Below are 12,665 nucleotides of genomic sequence, written 5' to 3'. Positions count from 1 at the left end.
AAGGGAGTGGCATAGTACATTCAGTGTGCTGAAAGAAAAAACCTGTAACCAAGAATATTCCATCCAGCAAAGATATCATTCATAAGAGAAGGAAACTTAAAAAGTTCCCAAACAAAAGTTACAGGAATTCAGGACAACTAAACCAGCCCTACAAGAAATGTTAGAGACTTTTTTAAAAATTTTATTTATTTGAGAAAGAGAGCCCAAGCAGGGAAGGGGCAGAGAGAGAGAGAGAGAGAGAGAGAGAAACAGAATCCCAAGCAGGGGGAGCCTGACACAGGGCTCAAACTCACGAACAGTGAGATCATGATCTGAGCCAAGATCAAGAGTCAGAACCTCAACCAAATGAGCCATCCAGTTGCCCCAGAAATATCAGAGACTTTATGAGTAGAAAGACTTTAAGTAGGAAGAGTAAGAAAAGTAGGAAGCAGAAAAGCAGTAAAATTAAGTATATTTATAAAAATCAGTTAAAGGACTCACAAAATAAAAGGATGTAAATTATGACACCATATACCTAAAATATGGAGGGTAGAAGAGTAAAGAATGGGTTCAAACTTATGGGACTGCTAAATGGATGCTATATATAAATCACAAATCAAAAACAAGTAATAGATAAGCAAAGAGAGAGAAAGAGAGAGAGAGAGAGAGAGAGAAAGGAATCCAGGTATATCACTAAAGAAAGCCCGCAAACCGTGAGAGAAAAGAGCAAGAGAAGAAATGAACAGAAGAACTACAAAAACACCATAAAACAAGTAACAAAATGGCAATAAGTATACACCTATCAATAATTACTTTGAATATAAATGGTCTAAATGCTCCAAACAAAAGACATAGGGTGACCAAATGGATAAAAAAGCAAGACCCACCTATTTGCTGCCTGCTGGAGACTCATTTCAGACTGAAAGACTGAAAGATAACATCCCTATGTTTATTGAGGCATTATTTACAATAGCCCAGTTATGGAAGCAGCCCAAGTGTTCATCAATAGAGAAATGGATAAAGAAGATGTAGTATATACATATGTATATACGTGACACATTTTATGTATTTATATATGAATATTACTCAGCCATAAAAAAGAGTGGAATTTTGGATGGATCTAGCAGGTATACTGCTAAATGAAATAAGTCAGAGAAAGATAAATACCACATGATTTCATTCAGATGTGGAATTTAGAAACAAAACACACCAGCAAAGAAAAAAAGAGACAAACCAAAAACCAGACACTTAACCATAGAAGACAAACTGATAGTTACCAGACAGGAAGGAGGTGGGTAGGGGAACGGGTGAACTAGGTGAAGAGAATTAAGAGTACACTTATCATAGTGAGCCCTGAGTTGTGTATAGAATTATTGAATCACTATACTGTACACCTGAGATGAAGAAAACACTGTATGTTACACTTTTTTTCAAATTTAGAATTAAAAAAAAAACATTAAAACTTGTAAAAGTTATAATGACTTTAAATGGAAAGTCAATTCATTAGGTCACTTTTTTTCTCCTGCGATATTGTTTACCTGTATCAGAGAAATGTGAGATTTTCCTTAATTCTAATACATATAATTTCGATTTAAAATGATTAGCAAGGTATTTTCCTAACCAAATACCATGCCTGAGTGTGAAATCCTATTTCTTGAAGACATGCTAAAATATTTTCCTTAGAAATGAGAAGAGACTTAAACACATTCTTCTGGCAGAGACTCAGACAATAACTGAAATTAAGTTTGATGGTGCTTATAAATTAAGACCATGTGTGAAATTTGACATCACTGAGTTTTGAGGAACAGGCCAAATGGAAGGAAAACATGATGGAACATTAAAAATAATGTGTAGACCCCTAAGGCTATAGAGGCCAGGGTTGGGCAAACTAGAAGTTATAGGCCAAATCCAGCCATGACCACTTGATTTCCTATTGTGTACAACTGCTTTCAAGCTACATTGCAAAGTTGAGTAGAGATAGAGACCCTATGGCCTACCTGCAAAGCCAAAAATATTTGCCATTGATGCTGCTCCAATGCTACCCCAAAATACGGCACCTTGGCATATTAAATATCTTAAGCTCAAGGAATTTGAGAAAACAATGGAAGCAGGAAGATCAATCTAAATTCTGCCCTTTTTCCCTGAATGCAGGACATAAACCTCCCTCGTGAAAGATACCCTCCCCTGTACAGAAGGAAGGGAGACATCCTTGTTACCAAAGAGTGAATTTAGGGCCAAGAAGGCTGTCTAAACAAACCTTGTTAATTCTTCAGCATTTAAGCTACCACAAGCCCAAATCCCTGTGCCTTATCAATTCTTCACAAGTTTATTGTTTGTCTAAAAGGTATAAAACTTCCTGCTCTGGTTGTGTCCCCCCAGTCTTCATTCTTTTGTGAAAGCTCCCATGGAGATTAAAAATTCAATAAAACATGTAGACTTTTCTCCTTTTAAACTGTCTTAAGTCAGTTTAATTCTTAGGATCAGTCACAGACCCAAAGAGGGTAAGGAGAATTTTTTTCTTCCCTACACTATCTCATCCTCTACAGAAAATTTGTTTAACCCTTCCAGAGGCGATCAAACCAAAGCAAGCTTTGGACTGCAGGACTTTCAGTCCCTCCTTCCCAAGACCGTCAGCAGCACCTCTCTGGCTGTGCCTGAGAGAACACAGGCTGGGTCCATCCTGGCCCTCGGCCAGTGACAAGACACTCCCATACTTCAGCATTTCCCTGAACACCCTGAGTTGGAGGAGGTGGCCTCTGTGAACACCTGTGGACATCTGTGGCCTCTGAAAATTCAGGACCCACCTGACCGACTTGTTTTCAACCCAGTTCTGAGTCTTGTGGCCAAACTGGACACAGGTGACAGGTAGGGCCACCAGTTGGCCTTCATGCTAACTGCCATTATGCCTCCTTTTCTGTATCCAGGATGGAGAGGGCCAAAGCCAGCCACCACACCTCCTCCTCTCCTTCCATTAGTGACTGCATTATCACCTCCCTACCTCTACCTATGTCAATTAGAACACTGTAGGGAAAAAAAAAAACGTTTTTGAAAGAAAGAAAGCCCCATCAATCCATAAAAGTTTAGGAAGCCCCGACAAGAATAGCAGGCCCAGTGTCTGGCCAACATGAAGTGCTCAAATATGTATTGAACAAGCAAAACATATGACACATATCCCAGCTGCTCATACTTTCACCACCAACAGGCCTGGGGCTCACTGAGGATACATACGTCCTCCCAGGATGATGGCTGGAGCTCAGGGGAGGAGGAGTTGAATGAATCACCCCTCTGCAGAACCCTCAGGGCTCTTATCTTTGCCTCTGAGTCTCTTTGGCTTCTCTGGCTTCTCTTCTCTTTGGCTTCGCACGCTTCCTTCAGTCTCTGTGGCCTTTCCCAAGGTTTATGTGGACGCAGGACCTAGAAACTCATCTTGCCTTCAGGCCATATTTTCCTCAAGTTCTAGAATTTACCTGGCTTATCTTGATTGCTCAGAATCCTCTGCTCTCCTAGTGCTTCTCCCTGCCATTCTGTGCAGACTCCTCAGGGCCCCTTCCTCTCCCAGCCCCTGAGGCCAGACCAAATAATCAGATTAAACAGAGGCTTCTGATACATTCTGCACTGGCACAGAAACGTTCTGCAAGGTACTTGTGATATTTTGTAAGATATGCTCATCTCTCCTTTCCGGATGTACCTATTATAGCTATTATGGATCATTAACTAAAACTCCTGACTAGCTCGCCCCACCCTCTAGCCCGCCTCTTCTTTTTTCAGCCCCTCCACAGCCCCAGCCTAGAGTTCAGCTCTTTCTTCTCCCAGCCCTGGCTGTTTGGATCTCCAGCTTCCTTTGCACTAAGATTATTATAATTGGTGAACTGCTCTAAGAATTCAGATGTACCTGACGAGAGGCAGACTCTCTGAGGATTCATTTTTCCCTAAGCCAGGTCTATTAATAGATGCAGGGTTGACATTACCTAAAATGAGCTTTTTTCTTTTAACTGCACAAAGAAACGTTCATTTTTGTTCCTCATGGAAGGAAGTAGGGCAAATATCAAGGCCTGATGTTTTGCCCTTCATCAAAAAAAATTCTTTTAGACACTGAGTCAGGGCCTCTTAAGTAGACCGAAATTCATCCTCACAGTCAGTCCTAGAGAGGCAAGTGTCCATGAGTGAGAGCGAGCAAGGATAACTCAAAGCACACAGAGGGCCAAATTTGGCTTGATGTCCTCATTAAAAAAAAATGACCCCCATGGGAGTTTTGTCTGAATTGGGGCTATGGGAAAGAAGCCAGTTCAACTGACTATATTAACATTTTTTAAAAATTGTTTTAACAAACATGTTGAAAGCAAGTTGCCCATGGAAACTCAGACTCCAGTGATTTTCCTTGCTGACATATGGCACTGACTTAATGGAACAGATCAGATAAATGATATAATCACAGTGAATTCCATGTGTTTATAATTGTGCCTTTGATCTATACAGTGTGAAGTGCTTTGCCAACATCAGCTCACTGATCCTCCTCACCACCTTCTGCGACATGTATGGGGGCTGCTTTTATCCCCTCACTTCACTGAGACGCTAAGAAGTGGAATGTCTAAAGTCATCAGCTTGTTATGATGAGGCTAAGAAAAGATCCTGCAACCCATGAGTCCTGTCTAATTCAGTTTCCTGACCATTAAGACTCAGCCTCTTCAACAGGGATTCAATAAGCAGCTTAGCTCCTGGCTCCCGCCCCTCTCCAAACAAATGGCTACAGGTGCAGGCAGGGTGTGTGTGAAAATTTCACTCTGATCTGGCATTAATTTCAATGTACGGCATCACATTTAATTCCTTTCTTCCACTCTTCAGCATTATCAGTCAGCTTCTTGAATGCCCAAGAGACTTGTTATGGGGAGACCGGGTAGTGCCCACAGCCCTAGTACATATAATTATGCTTTTTTGGTGTGTTCTCTTGAGTCTCTATGAGAACAGAAGCTGCTCAATCATAAGAAAATCCTAAAAACAGACAGTAATTGCGTAGAGGTGTTCCTTTAGATTAATAGTGGTGAGCTTACTAGAAAGATCTGGCATAGGGTAAGACTGGCTAAGTTTCTTTGGTAATGTTCCAGCAGAGGCCATAAAGGCAGCCAAACACAGCACGTTCTGTTCAGTCAAGAATTCTGGAATATGCAAATGTGGCTCATCAAAATAATCTCAGATACCTAAAATTTTCTATTTCTTCATCTTTCTCTGAAAGCTTTCTTTCAAGTTCTGCTTTAGCTTCCAAGAGTTCAAGCTGGAAGTGAAGAATCTTGCTTTCGTTACGTTCCAGAGCTCCCTGAAACACATAAATTAAAAGTACTAAGTTAAGTCTACTTTATGGATACAGAATTTTTTTTCCTCAAAATGTGTGTCACTATTGCAGCTCTCTTTGGAGTTGCTGGGAGGCCTCTAAGTTCAAATCAGTTCCCTGAAGATTGGAACAGGATGAGAGACGAGTGACTGCTTTTGTTTGTCACATCACTTACAGCTTTGACATTCTTAGGGCTCTTGGCTGTAGTTCAAGAACTAGAATTCTAAAGCATTTTTTTTTTTTAAATAGAAAGATTCAATCTTGTCTGTGACTATATTTAAACTTTTTAATTCATTACTCTGGACTTTTCTTAATATAGTTGATCCTCAGGATGAATCAATAAAAGGATGAAAGCTAGAACAAGGAAAGTGATAACTCCTACCTGCAATCTTTTATTCAATTCTGGACATCACGGAGGAACAGAGAAAAAGGTGAAAGCAGCCAGAGAACAGGAAACAGGATAGTGTCCAAATAGTGTCAAAGGAAGAACAATAAAGGAATTTAGGATGTGCCTGACACAAAACACTCAGTGTGAGCCGTCACCACCATGATTATTAATACTACTTCAAATGGATTGCTTTGACAGCTGGGGAAATCTCCTGCCCCTTTGAGTATTTAAATATAGGCAAGGCAATTACCGCCAGGGATGTTATAAAGGTGATTCAAGTTTAAAAGTGGAGCTTTGATCAAATCGTTAAAGTCTATTCCAAAGATACAATTTACATTGCAGTAGAAACAAACAAAATATTTGGAGGATACTGAGAAAGATGTTTATTAGGGACACAGGTGTGACAACAATCTATTGGTCAGTTAACAATTGGCAGGTAGTCCTGAGGGCCAGAGTAATTTTTATGGCCTCTTCCGAGGCATGCTTACCACATGCAACCAAAAGGAGAAAATAAAACTGAGTAGCAATTTCAAGATAAAAAGAAGAAAGATGTTAGGAATTTTAATATGCCTTAAGGCCTTGCTGCTGTTCCCTCAACACTACCTACAATATCAGAGACAATAAATCAAAAACCAATGCTTGGATAGCAATTTCCTGCAAGGAAATGCTGCCCTTCCTTCAGGGGAAACTGTCACCTCTCAACCTCTAGAATCCACAGAGAAAGTGAATCTTTGGAGAAGGTGACCTGGGATAATTTGAGTTTTGTGGGCTTCAGAAATAATCTGATAAAGATTCTCATAAAGGCTCACCCAGGAAAACAAATAACCCAATTTTACAAATACACGTCCAAGTTGATGAAGTATTTATGGGTGCCGCCGAAGATGCAAACTTGAGAAAATGCAAATAGAATATAATGCCATCTAGTGGCAGTAAGAGGTAGGAGCGCCACGGCCTTCTCACCTAGGACGCCCTAGTCAATTCAATACACAGGAAAGTCTGTATGTTATACGAGACTAAAACTGTCCCTGCCCAATCATACCTCTCACAGACCTGTCATAGTGCTTGAAAGTTTGGCTATAAAAATTACTTCTTTAGGTTAAAGTGGTGGCTTTAGGAAATCCCTGCCTAGGATGGCCAGTAGACCAAAGGGAGCAAGTAAATGAAACATTTCACCAACTTTTTCACCAACCAGCCTTGTTAGGTGACATGACACCACAGTAGCAAATAAAAGGATTCTGTATGAAATGGAGAAGACCTGAGGGAAACAGTTATTCACAAAATGGCAACAGCTGCGTCAAAAGCCATCCACTTGACAACTCTGTATGTGGGGTATATATATGGACATGTCTTCTGTCTGCCTGGTTTCTTACAGAAATGTAGTGATAAGATAAATTTAACAGAGATTTCTTGGCAGGGAGCAGTCCTTTGGGGTCTAATTTCCCATTATCATACCTTCCAAAAGGCTCTGTTTAAAACTGACTGCTTTGCCTTTTAAAATCATTTTCTCAGTTGGAGGGTGAGTGGTGGGGGCTGTGTTTTAAGTACTGGGTGCTTAGTCTAAAGGAGGGTCAAGAAGATGAAATTCAGCTATGAGAAAAAAGGCTTTGCAGGGTGTGTTAACTGTTTAGTGACCACGACAGATGACTCTTTTTATAGGTCACTCTCTTTGGCATAAAGTCTTCTCAGTGGTCCTTTCACTCACTGGCACACCCCGAGGGATAAAGGCAGAGGCTGCTCTTGAACTTATAATCCAGAACACTCAAAACACTCCTGTCACACAATCTGTACAAAGATGAGCTTTCCAGGCAAATGTTTGAGAACATTACTTTGAATCCCATTTTTAAAACTAAAGTTTTTTAGGGGGGAAAAAAAGGATTTTAGCTCTTTTTTTTTTTTAATTTTTTTTTTTAACGTTTATTTATTTTTGAGACAGAGAGAGACAGAGCATGAACGGGGGAGGGGCAGAGAGAGAGGGAGACACGGAATCAGAAGCAGGCTCCAGGCTCCGAGCCATCAGCCCAGAGCCCGATGCGGGGCTCGAACCCACGGACCGCGAGATCGTGACCTGGGCTGAAGTCAGACGTCTAACCGACTGAGCTACCCAGGCGCCCCTAGCTGACTCTTTTTAAAGAGAGGAGGAGGTGTGAGGATATTTATTCATTGTTGAATGAATAAATAGATTCAACAGATATTTGTTGAACCTCTAGTACACACCAAGCCAATGTTCCAGGCCAGTGCTTCTCAAATATTAGTGTAAATATGAACACTACAGGATCTTGTTAAAATGCAGACTCTGATTCAACAGATCTGGGGAGAAGGCTGGGAGTCTGAATTTCTAACAAGATCCAGGGCAATACAGCTCCAAGCAGCTGATCCTTGGGCCACATTTTGAACAGTAAAGGTCTAGGCACTGAGGATACATTGATGAATGAGAGAGACATGGTTGCTCTTTTCGTTGCAATTGGTAGATTTGCATCCACTGCTGCTTATCCTGCCCTCTGAGCCTCTATGCCTTCATTTGTGAAATGCAGACACTAGTTTGCTAGGGTGATTGCATAAAATAAGGCCTATCTAGCACTGGGCATAGTCCCTAGCAGGTAGTAGTTAACACTCGAAGAAGAAGTGTCATTTTGTTGTTGATGCTGCTATTATTACTAGAAAGCAGGTCTCCTGTTTTGTCACATTGACACAAACCGCCTTTGCTCCCTGGAGGTAATACCTCTGCTTCTTCCAGTGCCACCTGGACTTCAGTCTTCTCTTGTTCAATCCGTTTCTTGACCTTCTCCATTTCACTTAAGTTTTTCTTTCCTTCCCTCACCTGATTTGTCAGGTTAGAAATCTCTTCTGGAGAGGAAAGAAAGGCAAAGTTAGTGAATGGAACCTGTCTCAGACCCATAATATCAGGTACAGCAGACCGTTTCCCTGGGACCGTAGTCATGCCATCCTTGGAAGCTTGATGGCAAGGCCACTACTGGCATAGATGGGACCCTTGTCTGAATCAAAAAAAGTCACTCTTTATTCAGTACATTCTTTTGCCACCTGCCAGAAAGTTGCCCACTACAACTAGAGACGATGGTGCTTCTCAGAGTATTGCACCATGAACAACCTGTGTAACTTCACATGGTGGTCCTTTTGTCAAAGCCATGTCAGATTCTGCCTGGTGGTACTCTAAGACACAGACCTGAATCTTTACACACCCAGTGTAAGTGCTCAGCGCTAGACACCAGTGGCTGCCATTTTGTCCGCTGCCACTCAATACCAGGATGGGAACTTGAAGCATAAGTTGGGTCATTGCCTGCCAGAAGCCAACATAGGAGCCCGGATAGACACAAGAATCCAAAGGAGGTCAAGCACTTGAAGGTTTGTGTCTAGTCTCTCGTGAACACAAGTCTTTTGACAGAATAAGGAGGCATCCAGGAGTGACAAAACCTCTCCCACTCAATATTGTTATTGTCATTTCTGCATCTTCATAAAGGAAGCCTTTAGTAACTAAGAGGTGTGGAGTAGGGCCAAGTAGCTCTGGGAATGACCCACAGTCCAGAGATGGTAAGAGGAGCTCAAGAGCATGCCTGCTGCTCTGGTTTTGAGATCCCTGGCTGTGATGTGATGTGATGTGATGTGATGTGATGTGATGTGATGTGATGTGACAAGAGTTTTGAAAAGCCACAAAACCAAGGGGCACCTGGACCTCAGCTTAGGTCATGATCTCACAGTTCGTGGGTTTGAGCCCCATTTCAGGCTTGTGCTGACAGCTCAGAGCCTGGAGCCTGCTTCAGATTCTGTGTCTCCCTCTCTCTCTCTGCCCCTTCCCTGCTCTTGCTCTCTCTCTCTCTCTCTCAAAAAATAAATAAACATCGCAAAAAAATTTTTTAAAGTTACAAAACCAAACCCTTTAGATGGCAATTCTTACATAATAAATCCTTCTCTTATAAGCCCTCTCCAGAAGAGAGGTTCCCAAAAGAAAACTCAAGGGCAGTGACTCTCCACTCTGATCATACCTCAGAATCACTTGGAGAGCTTTTGCAAAAGACTTCTGCTCAAGCCCCACCCCAGACCAAGTGTGGTCCCCAGACCAGCAGCACTTGCCTCACTGGCAATTTGTTAGAAATGCAAATTCTCAGACCCCACCCTAGACCCAGTGAATCAGAAACTCTGTGGGGAGGGCCCAGCCAACCATTCTAACAAGCCCTCCAGGTGGTTTGGATGCTGCTAAAGATTCCTAACCACTGTTCCAGCACCTCCCACATGTCCAGTCAGTGACCTCATCATGGACTATGTGGGCCAACAGGGAGGCAGGATTCATTTATGTCTCCAATAGTAATGAACTTGCTCCCAGGGCATCTCAGGGTTTTAATGCACATCACTGATGGTGCTGGTGTAAGTTGGCCGCCTCTTTGAAGGGCTGCTTGGCAGTATCTCAAAATTGAGAAGTTCATTCCTTTAACCCAGCAGTTTTGTTTCTAGGAATCCACCCCTACTGAATTATTATTACATGTCCACAAATATATGTGCAGCATGTACAGTATAGTATTACTTATAATTGTGAAACATCATATCTAAGCTGAATAAGGTCTCGTTAAAAAAACGTTAACCATCCTTCTTATAAAACACTACCTAGCTATCAACAATCACGTGGCAGGTCTCCTTGTACAGACATGCAAAGAGAATAACAAGGCATGTGGAAGATGGCACAGCTGGTCGTTAAGTGTGTATATGCTGCAGTCAAGCTGGCTGGGCTCCAATCTCAGATCTGCTTTTGATCAACTGTGAATTTGGACAATTTTTTAATCTTACACGATTTAACATAATCTGCATTTTACAGACAAAGAAACTAACACACAGGACTGTTTTGAGAATTAAATAACGAATGGTTACATACACCACAGAGCCCCGCACATAGCGTAGCCTATGGAAATATTTGTTAAATTAGAAAATATACTGACAAATGTAAAAAAAAAAAAAAAAAGAAACAGTGTCAAATACTGTATAATTTGAATAATACGCACATGAATATATGCATGGAAAATCTTGGTAAGACTATGGGTGATAAAGAAATTCTTAAAGGTGGCTTTCTTGACAGAGGGAACCTAGGGCTAAGGTCAGAAAGTAGTCCTTTTTCAGGGCACCTGAGTGGCTCAGTCAGTTAAGACTCTGACTTAGGCTCAGGTCATGATCCCGCAGTTTGTGGGTTCGAGCCCCACATCGGGCCCTGTGGTGACAGCTCAGAGCCTGGAGCCTGCTTTGGATTCTGTGTCTTCCTCACTCTCTGCCCCTCCCCCACTCACACTCTGTCCCTGTCTCCCAAAAACAAATAAACATTTTTAAAAAATAAAAGAAAGTGGTCTTATTTTTAGAATTTAATAAAACTAACAACTGTAATTTTAAAAAGGTTTCCAAAAAGAGTATTAAAAGTAGAAAAGTGAAGGGGTGCCTGGGTAGCTCAGTTGGTTGAGCAACCGACTTTGGCTCAGGTCATGATCTTACAGTTTGTGAGTTCGAGCCCCGCTTCGGGCTCTGTGCTGACAGCTCAGAATCCTGGAGCCTGCTTCGGATTCTGTGTCCCCCTCTCTCTCTGCCTCTCTCCCACTCATGCTGTGTCTCTCTCTGTCTCAGAAATAAATAAACATTAAAAAATTAAAAAAAAAAATAGAAAAGTGAAAACCTGAGCAGGACCACGACAATGCCGAGGCTTCTGACCATGAAGGACAGCCCTGCCCTGGAAGCCAGGGCACCCCCACACGATGTTGTCCTGCTCTGGCTCCAAGCCCAGCTCAGAGTACCTTGGAGATTCTTGTTCACCCTCTGAAGCGTCTCCTGGCTCACAGTGCTCTCCTCGCAGGTGTGCCTGAGCTTAAGGAGCTCCATGCTAAGGGCACGGGCCTCCTCCTGAGAGGCCTCCAGCACGGCCTGTGACTCCTCCTGCTTCTGCCTCCAGTCATCAAAGCACTTGTCAAAGTGCTGCTGCTTCCGGTCCAGTACCGCTGCTGAGGAACGGGCCTTCCCAAGGTCCCACAGGGTGTCCCCGAGCTCGAGCTGCAGTCTGTGCCTGGCCCTCTCCAGGGAGGCATTTCTGGCATTTGCTACCCCCACGGCTTCAGCCGCCTCCTGCAATCTAATTGCCAGCTTCTTCCTGCAAAGGGGAGACCCAAACAAATGGCAGGTGAGCTTCAGCCCTCAGAGAGCTCACCCGGTTTGTCCTGGATTAAAACAGTGCTTCAGTACAAAATAGGGTGGCCCTTGAGGTTGGCTTAATGGTACCAAGCAAAAGCAGCTCATGCCGGAAAATGACTTCCTTGTGCCTATAGAGCCCAGATGTTGGCTGGCCACGATCCTCTGGCTCCTGTGTACATGTGTGCTTTATTTTCCCCTACCCTTTGTCACCCTGGTCTTGGAACTCAGGATCTCTGAATCCTGGAAGTATTTGCTTACCCTAAACCTCCTATAAGCAATACAGACTTTACTGATGACTTAAGAAATGGGAGAAAGAAGAAGATCGTACTGAACACCCCACGAACAGTAAGCAGTTGTTGAAAGTTTGTAGGCACATTGGGACACCTGGGTGACTCAGTCGGTTAAGCATCCGACTCTTGACTTCAGCTCAGGTCATGAGCTCACAGTTTGTGAGTTCGAGCCCGGAGTCGGGCTCTGCACTACTGATACGGAGTTTGCTTGGGATTTTTTTCTCTCTCTCTCTCTCTCTCTCTCTGCCCCTCCCCTGCTCTCTCTCTCTCTTTTTCAAATAAATAAATAAACATTAAAAAAAAAAGTTCTTAGGTGCATCTAATCTTTAAAGATCTCCTTGCTACATTGCTCCCAAGGAACATTCTTTGGTTCTCTCCTGCTCATTCTCTCTCCCTCTTATCACATGGCTCCTAAACAGGCCAAAGTTCTGTCTTTTCTCTGAATTTCTTCTCCACCCCAGATTATCTGCTCAAATTTATATACTCAAATCCATGCCATTGTTATGCTCAC

At 42.6% G+C, this 12,665-nt stretch overlaps 1 protein-coding gene across 1 annotated transcript in view; it reads right to left on the bottom strand.

Moving 5' to 3' along the window:
- The window catches only part of MYH15 (myosin heavy chain 15), a 146,815-nt gene that overhangs the window by 33,348 nt on the left and 100,802 nt on the right, over positions 1–12,665 (bottom strand). Inside the window, exons 31-33 of the mRNA XM_058731500.1 lie at positions 11,474–11,823; positions 8,413–8,537; positions 5,175–5,290 (exon numbers count right to left, since the gene is read on the bottom strand). Coding sequence (XP_058587483.1) covers positions 5,175–5,290; positions 8,413–8,537; positions 11,474–11,823 — 591 coding nt within the window. The remainder of the gene's footprint in view (positions 1–5,174; positions 5,291–8,412; positions 8,538–11,473; positions 11,824–12,665) is intronic.

This window comes from Neofelis nebulosa, chromosome 5, assembly GCF_028018385.1.
Source record: "Neofelis nebulosa isolate mNeoNeb1 chromosome 5, mNeoNeb1.pri, whole genome shotgun sequence".
Classification (NCBI taxonomy): domain Eukaryota; kingdom Metazoa; phylum Chordata; class Mammalia; order Carnivora; family Felidae; genus Neofelis; species Neofelis nebulosa.
The sequence above is the reverse complement of the archived record's forward strand: the minus strand, read 5'-3'. Positions and strand labels throughout refer to the sequence as shown.